Source organism: Melanostigma gelatinosum (genome assembly GCF_949748355.1).
Source record: "Melanostigma gelatinosum genome assembly, chromosome: 1".
Taxonomy (NCBI): domain Eukaryota; kingdom Metazoa; phylum Chordata; class Actinopteri; order Perciformes; family Zoarcidae; genus Melanostigma; species Melanostigma gelatinosum.
In genome coordinates this window covers 11,198,840-11,209,601 of record NC_136634.1, presented here as the reverse complement: position 1 = coordinate 11,209,601, position 10,762 = coordinate 11,198,840, and the positions used below count along the sequence as shown (strand labels likewise).

At 43.3% G+C, this 10,762-nt stretch overlaps 1 protein-coding gene across 1 annotated transcript; it reads left to right on the top strand.

Annotated features, from left to right (window-relative positions):
* Positions 1–4,414: 4,414 nt before the first annotated feature.
* On the top strand, positions 4,415–5,749 carry c2cd4a (C2 calcium dependent domain containing 4A; the record flags this gene model as incomplete). Its single annotated transcript, XM_079266991.1, has 1 exon — positions 4,415–5,749. The coding sequence occupies one exon, from the start codon at positions 4,415–4,417 to the stop codon at positions 5,747–5,749; it is 1,335 nt and encodes a 444-aa protein (XP_079123117.1).
* Between the last annotated feature and the right edge of the window lie 5,013 nt (positions 5,750–10,762).

Genomic DNA, 10,762 nt, shown 5'->3' with positions numbered 1-10,762 from the left:
TTCTAATAATAGAAATATTTCCTTTTAGTATTTCTATTAAGGTAAAGCAATTTGCTGGGACCTCTATTCTACCAGGCATTAAGCAGACTTCAGCGACCAAGCTAAATTGGTGGTGTCTGACAACATCAGCTGTCAACATCCAACCCATTCGGTTTTGGACCCTGCATGTTTTCAGAACGTCAAACCAGAACACAGCCCTCAAGCATTAAATTGAGGCTTAACAAACAGAGATGCTGTGCGGAAATTATACCAAATGCATTTGGCAACATGCAACAATGCTGATGTCCACATACCATTCCCTACAATTTGGTTGTTGGGTGATTTAATCCCACACTAACTGGTGCCTTACAGTACCACCAGGGAGGACATTTTTAGTCCGGCTACTTCCTGATAGAATCAAGCCCCGAGCAGCCTCAGTGGTTCCTAACAGTATCAAATCATCAAGAACCACATGGTGGCTGCGAAAACAGCTCGACTCCTCAAGTTACATCACTCAGACACAACATGTCACTCTTCAACATCGGTTTGAAACCCCCCTCACGGCACGAGTATCCTTGGATTGACCCTCATTGGTACAAGATGCCGCTCACAGAACATGCTCAGCTGCTCTATACTACAGAGGGGTGGGGCGGGTTGTTTTACTCCAACGGTTATGGTCTTAGCGGCAAAAAAGCGTCTTCAGTAATGAGCTTGTTGAAAGAGGCTGACGTGTAATGTCTGGCGCAGCGAGTCAGCCCAACACCCATACATTTGTTCCACAAACTAAAGTACTGTATAAACCAACGCACATCCTCCCTGCTGGGGTCTTGGAGCGAGTATAGCCAGATGAGCATGCACTCTGACCTCAGCAGGCAGGCAGGCAGGTGTCAGGTAAAAAGTAGGAATTTTCCCACAGGGATCCATGAAGTAGCAGATTCTTATCAATGGGGCAAATAATTAATGGGCTGGCAAGCTTTATCAGTCTCAGCAATCTGGACCAAGCTGACCATTACAGAGCGACCCCTGCCTGCTCTGCCCACAGTGCTGTCCGCCCACTGTAAATCACCAGTGGTTGCATCCGTGCATGCACACCACAGTTCCACATAGCTTTGATGTTAAGCCGATCCAGATAACATTCAGGTCAAGTCCAAGTTACTGTACACAGCACATTTCTTTGCAGAGCAGAGAGGATGCTGGAGCTGGGCAGCATTAGTTGCCTATCCTTCTGCAAGAACTACAACTGGAACGTGCAGCAACAGCGCCAAAACAAATAGGTCAATGATACATCCGTCATGTTACCTCTTATCTGTCAATGTCAAAAGCAGTCAGTCACACATTAGACGGAGAAATAGATTTGACAGCCTTATAATAACACGCCAGATGAAGCAAATCGGCTGGTGTTGAACCCGAGGAGCCGGTGAGGTGGACCACGTCCCACTCATCACGTGAAAAGGTCGTCTGCAGGCTGGTTAACATGAAATGTTTCCAGCGCTTCTGCTGAGCCAACATCGAGCGGTCCGCCTCCCTGTAAGTAAGCCCGCTCGGGAGGAACAGCACCATGGACACCAGCGCCCAGGTTTAAAAACACACACGAGACAATAACAAATACATTTAAAAAAAAAATGACAGCAAAATCCTACCTGATGTCTGTCACTCGTTAACGCATGCGACCTGGTTTGGATGTGGGGCTCGGCGACACACACACCGCAAGCGGGTCAGCTCAGCCTGCCTGCCTCCTCCACGGCATCAAGCCCCTCCTCGTTTACCGTACAGTGGAGAGGGATGGAGGGGGGGAGGGGGGGATGGGGGGGGGGGTGGGGAAAGGAAAACGACCACATGTCTATGCGCCGAAAAAAAGGAAGCGGCGTCACAGTCACCCATGGTTTCCTCCTCATACAGTCTCTGACAGTCGCTGACAAGCATCGAGAGAGTCAGATCAAGAGAGGTGAAGGCTCAAGAGTAGGCTGGTCGATACAGATGAGCAGCCCTGTTAGTAATAGACCTGCTCATCGTGCAAACGCATACACGCTTTACGATGACTTCAATGGCTGAGTTGTCTCTTATTTTGAAAATGCTTTGCATTTGTGCTACACCTGCCGACAGCTCTGCAGCAGAGCAACCATTAGTGTCGGACAGTCCATGTCCCACTTTGGCAATATGTCGATGGCAAATGGACGTGAATGCTGAAAGTGGAATTATATCTGCAGCAAATAAATATGTAATGTCAAAATAATTGCATCCATGAAATGACATGTAACTGGATTATTTTTAAAGAATGGATCTTCTAGAGAGCAAGCTGATGAATTCATAAAGCATGCAGTCTACTCTAATTCATTTTCTGATTCGCAAATTTCGGTGGGGTTTGCAATTTTCTGCTAATCTTTGTGATGATTCGAGTATATAATCTATCAATCGGACAAACATCTCCCTCTCGGTACTGTTATTCTTTTATCTGGGCATATACTGCCCCCTAATGGAGATGTTCAAGCATCCATGCAAACATATACTCAAACTCAGACACTTCGAAAGGGAATCAGGGGCTGTCTGTATTAATCAACTACAAATGAATAAAAGTATTAATATTTCATATAAAAAACATCATAAGAGGATTGATCAGCCGTCTCTCTGGTCTGCATTTTTTTTTTTGCTTTCATACTTCCCCACTTTTAATTCTCAGAAAGAAAATGCAGAACTAATTCCTAAAATCTGGATGGCAAACCAGACAACAAAGAACTTTGACATGTAAACCCTTTCCTCCAGCCAATTAGTATGCATGCTGATTATATAGATACTAATTATAATCATAATGACAACAGTAGAGTTAATATATATAGCACATTTTTAATTGACCTCAAATTCACACTTGAGAATTGAGAGGTACAAGATGTCAGAGAGGAACGCTTGAATTACTGATGTGACTGAAACATTTTGGATAAACGTTCCCGAGAAGTTCCCCATTTAGGACACTTTCCTGGTATATTGTTAGCACTGACATCACTCTGTCCTTTATTGCCCGGTAACACAAGGTAACCAAGTTACACCACTTGAACCTTGGCCGGGGCAGAGTAGAGCTTTTTTACACGATCCCCCCCCACTTTCTCTTATTTAGCTTTCCAACGGAGGGAGTGAAGGAAAGCCAAGGGACAAAAGTAAAAACACTGTCCTTGTTGCGTTAGCATCTTACTGGAAATAGGCTGAAACAAGCAGAGCTGGCACCGGTTTATTTGATTATTTTTTCAGCTGTCCCGGTACTGGGTCCGTTAGGATAAACAGGTTAAGTCTGTGTCAAGTCTAGTCTTACAGTGAAAAGAGTAAAACAAGCAGAACTGACACAGGTTTAGTTGCACTGTTTAAGTCGGATTGGCTCCAGTCCCCACATGACCCTGAATAGGTTAAGCGGTTACAGATAATGGATGGATGGATGTTTAAATTTGTGTCAAGAACGTTTTGGGGGATTATGCAGTAACATTGCAGTTTCATGCATTTTGGTGATAATTCATATTACACCTGCTTCGTGAGCCACCACAAGAGGGTAGCACTGACATGACGATGTTTGAATAAAGGCTGAAGACCTATGGAGCTGTCTGACTGGGACTCCTGTCAATTATATCTAGAATTTTCCAAGTGAAGTGATGACGTAGCAATACAAATGTGCTCAGCATCTTAGTATTTTTTTTGGAAATGAGTGCGATAAAACGTCAATGAAGTACTAGAATAAGCAAATATACAATATACTGATACCAGATGGTTCAACGGATAGCACGTACCACATGTATTTAAACATCACAAGGACTTCAGTGAGATGTCATGAGAAGATTGACCTGTAGCTCTCCTAAATACAGTAAAGCAGCTTTATCCCTTGAACGTTTACCTGGTAAAGGCACTCAAACTGTCATACACACCATCTAATTTAAATAAATGTAAAACAAACACGTGAAATTAAAGTTTTTCATTTGCTTAAAAGCAGTCGGCCACTTTCAAAGAAGTAAGCTTATCTCACTACACAGTGAGCTCTGTTGTGGTTTGGAAATTTCCATGGGAACCCGTGGCTAAGGAGGGAGGGAGGATCCTGTTCATGCACAGGGGGCGGGTGCTACATCCACTTGTTTCCTGCTTCATTTAAACTGTCTTCATCTCTCAAACAGCCACAGATGTGCTGGTCCTGACCAGAGAGAACCTCCATCTGCTGTCAAGAGAGCCTCACAGATTTCTCACAACAGCCTTTTGGCTATCAGTCATCCCGTTCAGGACAACCTTGTGGATGTTCTGTATCTTCAGAATATAAGGTAAGAGAACCGTATTTGCAAAGTTTACGATTATATCATGACATGATTTTCTTTTACATCCTATTTTGTGTCTTTCAGAAGAAAATACAGTAACTTACAAGCACATTTTGTTAATTTTACAGAGTTGCCTTATCGCTACCAGAGGACCCATGTGGGTGGTGGAGAAGATCCGAGTGTCAGTGGAGAGATCTAACCTGCCTATCCCATCAGCAGAACTCAGCTTTAAAATCAGTGACATCATGTTTGGAGAAAAAGGCGAAAAACCCAAAAGGATTTCCCTCTGTCCTAATGTCATCACCCCCAACAACATCCCCGAGTTCTGCATCCCCCCAACATTCCCATCCCTGCAGGAGATGAAGACCACGGAGCAGAGCCGAGCGGCTCGCGTTATCAAGGCGTCTCCCTGTGAGAGGGCTAGCCCTGAGATAGAGGTGACACATTATGAGCCCATGAACACACACATTATCCAGGTGGAGAGTGTGGATGACAGCCCCTATGATGGCTGCAGTGACGAGGAGACCACCAATGCGGATCCCCAGAGCCAGGCTGCCTTGTCCCTTCCACACATGGCCAAAGCTCAGACCTGCTATGGCTTTTGCACCTTACTGGAGAGCCCCCACACCAGAAGAAAGGAGTCGCTCTTCCACTCTGATCCTGGCTCCTCTCCCCTACTGCTGCCAAGGAGTCGATCCAGCGTGTGCTCCAGAGCCTCCCCCTCCACCTCTCCTTCCTCGTTCAGCCTTAACAGCCTGACCTCCAGGCTTTCCCCACGGGGATACACCCTGAACTGGCAGGCCACTCTGGACAGCGATACGACTTCCTCTACTGAATCCTCTCCTTTCAGCTCGCCGCTGCTGACCAGGTGCCCTGCCAAGTCTTCCCTCTTCAAAGCACTGAGCCATGAACTGCTGTTGTCAAGGAACATGAGGAAGGCAATGGTGTCGAGGAACAATTCCCTGTCCACAGATGAAGGCAGCTCCACAGACAATAGCCCCAATGTCATGAGGAGGGCATCAGACGGGTTAGCTGAAGGCCCGCCGAGCAGCTACAGCCTTGCGCCACCCAACATCTTCCCCATGGACTTGACTCTGCACAGAGAGAGAGCAATGAAGGAAAGAATGGCACCCATAGGAAAAGATGGCAGCCTGAGACTCTCAGCAGAGTACTGCCCGGATAACCAAAGACTACGGGTTCGACTGATCAGCGCGGAAGGCCTCTATCCACTCTCTGTAGACCCCAAGATTATCAACTGCAGCGTCAGCCTCTCTCTAGTGCCCGGAAAAGTCCAGAAGCAGCGCAGCACAGTCATCAGGAAGAGCCGTAACCCGATCTTCAATGAGGATTTCTTCTTTGACAGCATCTCAGAGGAAGACATCAGCCAGCGGTCCCTTCGCTTTAAAGTGGTGAACAAAATGTCCACCCTGAAAAGAGACTTTCTCCTGGGTGACTGTGATTTAGCTCTCTCGAGCATTGTGACATCATGAACCGAAGTACTTCCTTTAACTTTTAATTTGTGTGTTGAATTATTTATTTTCATTTTCGACCTGTAAAACAGGATTTTTATCATGATTAAATTGTGGAAAACACTGACATTGTTTGTCTTTAATGCATTTCAAAATTAGACTGTGGTAACAAGTTTTATTGTAACATCATTACATTTCATTAGTTCACCCAGTTTTCTCCGTATCCATCGTCAGAGTTCAATGATCAGGATCAACTTAATTTTGGAAAAACAAATGCACCACCAATGAAAAATGAATAACTGCTTACAAACAAACACAAAAGTGATAATACAATAATTTACAGCCCTATGGTGTGTTAAATGTGGCTTCAGCACCAGCCGGCCTGAGACAACCATCTCGTATTTCTCCTACGCCTGTTGTTTTCTCGTGACCTTTCCGATGATTAAAAATATCACTGGAAACCAGAAACCTTAGAGGGGAGATTTCACCGTTGAGTATGCATAATTTTAATCAGTGTACAAAAGAAGCTCTATCTGCCTTCCTCCCCCTATGACGCAGAAGTTACTGTTATATTTCATGAGGACGGAATAACAACTGGAGCCGTTAGAGAAGCTCACATTCTACAAGTGTTAATAGCGTGTCGTTTTTTAAAATCAGATCCTCAAACAAGGCCAGGTTGTTGTTACTTGTTGTAAATATTAATCAGTAAAACATTTTTCCTTTTTTATATCCTTTTTGACAGTCATGCATTTCGATGACAGGACTTTTTTTCAAAATGGTACTTTTCCTATTTTTTTTTACAAAACACTTAAATCAGGCATTACAAGAAACTACCCTCAGCTCTCAATGCAAATGTCAATTCGGCCTAGAATTAGAAAATAAAATAGGCAGCAAAACGGCTTCATGAAACATGAAGAATTGAACTGTGAACTCAAACAGACATTTCTGATTCAGACAACTACAGAAAAAAAGCATACACTATTTATGTTGAAGACAAAAAAACAGCAACTCTGTGCAATATATAAATGTTTACTCAGCTGAACAGAGCAGGAGCCCTTAATGTAGACTCCAAGTGCGTATATCCTGTTTTCAGCAATAAAGATCAGGCTTAAAAGCACCGGCTGCCACTATAGCTCCTAGTTAAAGATTAATAGGTTTCTCAGGGCACAGGAAAGCTCTGATAAGGGACTGACAACTGCTGGTTATACAGCATATGACAAAACAGCATACAGTAATGTGAGGAGATCCATATAAATATCTATTTCTGCCAAAGCTATTATAAGAACCTGCAGGGAGATTGGTTTCTGAAAGCTTTATGTCTCTGCATGTTTTTTAACGCAAACATTTGACTAAATTTTACGATTTGGATTGTGCCACTGAAAAAAAATCCTTTTGAACTACAGATTCAGCGTAGCCACAAATACCTGCAATCCCTTTTCAATTGTTTCGATGGAAATAAGGGTTTTGTGTTTCTACAATACGAGGCCTAACACACACGCTTTTGTGTTCGTGTAATACATAGGAGCATCTAATTTCTGACAAAGAAACACATAAACATCCCCCTAAAAACCTCTCTGAAAAGGATGCGTTTCCAGATCCTGTGAGGAGGCTGATACTGTCCGACACATTTGTATTGACTCAGCTGTGAAATAGCTTGCAATAAATAAGAATTACCCGTGATTCCCCTTGCTGGTCAACCACTGATAGGATTGGGGAGGGATTTCCACTGATCTATCTTCATTCAAACGAGCAGAAGCGTTGGTTTTATATCGCACATTGGCTACAGCCGCATTAGGGCCTTGATCCAAGCTGGTGCCGCCCATACAATAACCTTAGCCAGGGAAAGCATCAAATAACTGCTTGTCAGCAATTCATATTCCTCCTTGAAAACTGCTGCTTCCTAAAAAAACATGCAGTGCATCTTCAGTGTTGACGTCATGCTATAAAATAATAAATAAAAGTATTCCACCTTCCCTTTCTAAAATGCTCACAGATCTGCTTCAGCAGGAGATACATTGCAATAAGTCATTTATATTGCACACTGTAATATATTTTAAAATACATTTTTATGTTGAAACATACGGCACCACTGAGAAATGGAAATATAAGATCGTGGATGTGAAAAGTGTTTTGTACTTACTGATTAGTAGAATTTATTTCATATTATCTGCAGGAAACATCTGTCTCCCTCAGAGCAGTGCATCATAAATGCAAACGCACAACAGAGGAAGTGCACTGGCTTAATCTCAAGTGTCTGAGAACAGTTGCCTGGTTACCTTCATTCACCAGGATGCCTTTTACAATTTCAAAGCAATGAGCTGGAATTGACAACACACCACATTTAGCAATGCTGTGGCATACTTGGATACGTTAAACGGTATGTCCTACTTCTATTCAGCTTTGTCTTATCAGCGTGTTCTCTGCTCTTTTTTTTAATTGGAAAGAAAATGTTCTCACACCAAGAGATGCAAGCTTTCCCCTTCCCCTACCATATCTCTCACTTGCCCGTTTCCAGCTTCCAGAGAAAATGGGTCTGTTCAAACCAGTTTCCTTATCTCACTTTCTGTTTTACCAGGCTCCTATATTGTGCCAAAACATATAACATGCACGGTGAAATGTTACTGTAAACACGTGTAGTCACCAGTAGGTCCTTCACCACACCTGGAGTGACGTAGGCTGGTCTTTTTTTATCATTTGTTATCCACCTCAATCACATGTCCTGTGAAAATGACCTTCAGATGTGGTGTTGCATAGGCATGATGTTGTCAGGACAAAGTATTCTGATGTCCAACATTGGCAGAACAGTAAGAAAGTTAATAAGGAAATGGGTTGTGCTCGTCGACTGTGTACATCCAGATGACTATTAAAAGAGACTTTGTCTTCTCATGGTTAAGAATACTGCACTTACATCCTTTCAAAGGCCAGATTTGATCTTCGGTTGCAATATTAAACAACTTTAATCAAATTACCTGATTAAAAGAGGTACAAATATTCCATGATGTCAGTAGTGAGGCGGTGAGTGATTTGTTTCAGGATCATGACGTCGCTGTTTATGCCCTCGCTCTTCAAATTGGTAAACACCACTTTAAATCTTCAGCTTTGCACCAGATTAGGGAAGTCATGAGCAGGCTATGTGTTACATTTTAGCTGCGTCATTAGGCGCTGTGTGTTGAGGACACACCACGTGTCCAGCATGAAACCAGACCAGACCTGACTGAAACAGACACACACACACACACACACACACACACACACACACACACACACACACACACACACACTGGATGATGCTCCAAACTCACTGGAGTCTGTATTAAAGGAAGTTAAAAGTTACTTTTAACAACGTTCTTTGCCTACAATTAATGAATGACACAGAACTTGTGTGCTGAGACGATTGGTCGACCCAACAAAAGGGACTTTATGGTTTCATTACTCAGACTATTTGATTTGACAAACAATATCCCATCTTATTGACATTTCCAGGAACCATTCAGGTCATTCAATCTGCCTCTGTCTCGTCAGTTACAATGTCTATTTAACAATAGCACAAAATCCACCTGATGTAACCGCCTAACATGTTGTTATCTGTATAGAAATTCCCAGTTACAATACAGCCGAGAGCAAACCATGCCGTATCTGCACGTAGCAGACTCATCACTTAGCCTGTGCACCTGCCCTGTGTTACACCACCCACTCAATCGCCTCAGGCACTGTATGGAGCCGAGTCCAAGCGTGACCTGTTCAGTACATAACAACCAAACATACTGTAGGTTGGACTTCCTCACATCTGATCAGACTTATATAAACAGAACCGAGGTGTTTGAGCTTCCTCAACCCTGCTGTGTTTCACACGGTAGGTGCTTAGACTCCACATGAAGGATAAGCAATCACTCACGAGTCACGAGCGCGGCCGTGTGATCATTGGCTATCTTGACAGTACATCGGTAAAAGGCGGAGGCTAATAATAACTCATCGTGTGGCCTTGTGTAACACACCAGTTGTGTGTTCATTTATCAGTTGCCCCCAGTGATTTGTGTGATCACACTTGTGAAAAGGCACATGCTGATGGGATGGTTAAATGCATTAGGACGATCAAGACCGGGCTTGCACAATATTGTCTGAATAACCATTAAACAGTTAAGCAAACAGTCTGCCATGGCACAGGTTAATGTGACAGGTGGGGTGGACCCAGGAATAGCTGGATTTGTTTGATTAATGCTAACTTTAGACCATATTAACGCATGTTGACACAATTATGGTGATTAAACCCACAAAAATGTTTCTTTTACAATCATTTTTAAAGCTCAATTGTGATAATATCACAGCAGCGAGCATATTTAAACTCGTGGCAAAGTAAACCGCGCATGATCTGGCGCTGTGCATGGAAAGACGACGCTGTCCTCCTGTCTGCCTTTCTGTGCTATTACCTCTTGCAATAGCGCCTTCCACTCCCATGGCAACGAGGCCCATCTCCAAGGGAAACCATGGAGATCCTGCCTTTCATGTGTGAGATGCTTTTATTTCGAACATAAGTCGATGGAGGCTGTCCCTGTCTGTTTGATTCAGATGCATCTCAGCTTCAGTCGTGCTGCTGCTTGCATCCAAAGCCAGCTGTCAATAGATCCTGTAGTTCCTGTGCATCGGGAAATGATGCGGGAGGAAACGTCGAGATCATTCTTTGTGAATACTCTGTGCCTCTCTGAGACAAACATGCACATACATATAATTATAACTATCTTTTAAGGTGGCTGGAGCATATTTACAATTAAGTTAATGATTTGATAAGGAGCTCTACACCAAAATCCAATAATCAATTGTCAAGATCTGTTATTATTTAATTAGCTAGGGACTTAATTCATTTGTTGTCCTTGAATCAGATACTTTTTTAATGATAAAATCTCCCCTAAGATCAAAGCTCTTTGTATGATGGTTATTAGTCAGTGTATTTTGTCTGCCTGGTCCACCCACAGTCTGGTGCTTGATCAGTTTCCTTGAGAGGGAGAGGCGTTGGGACACAACTAGGTCTGTCTGTGT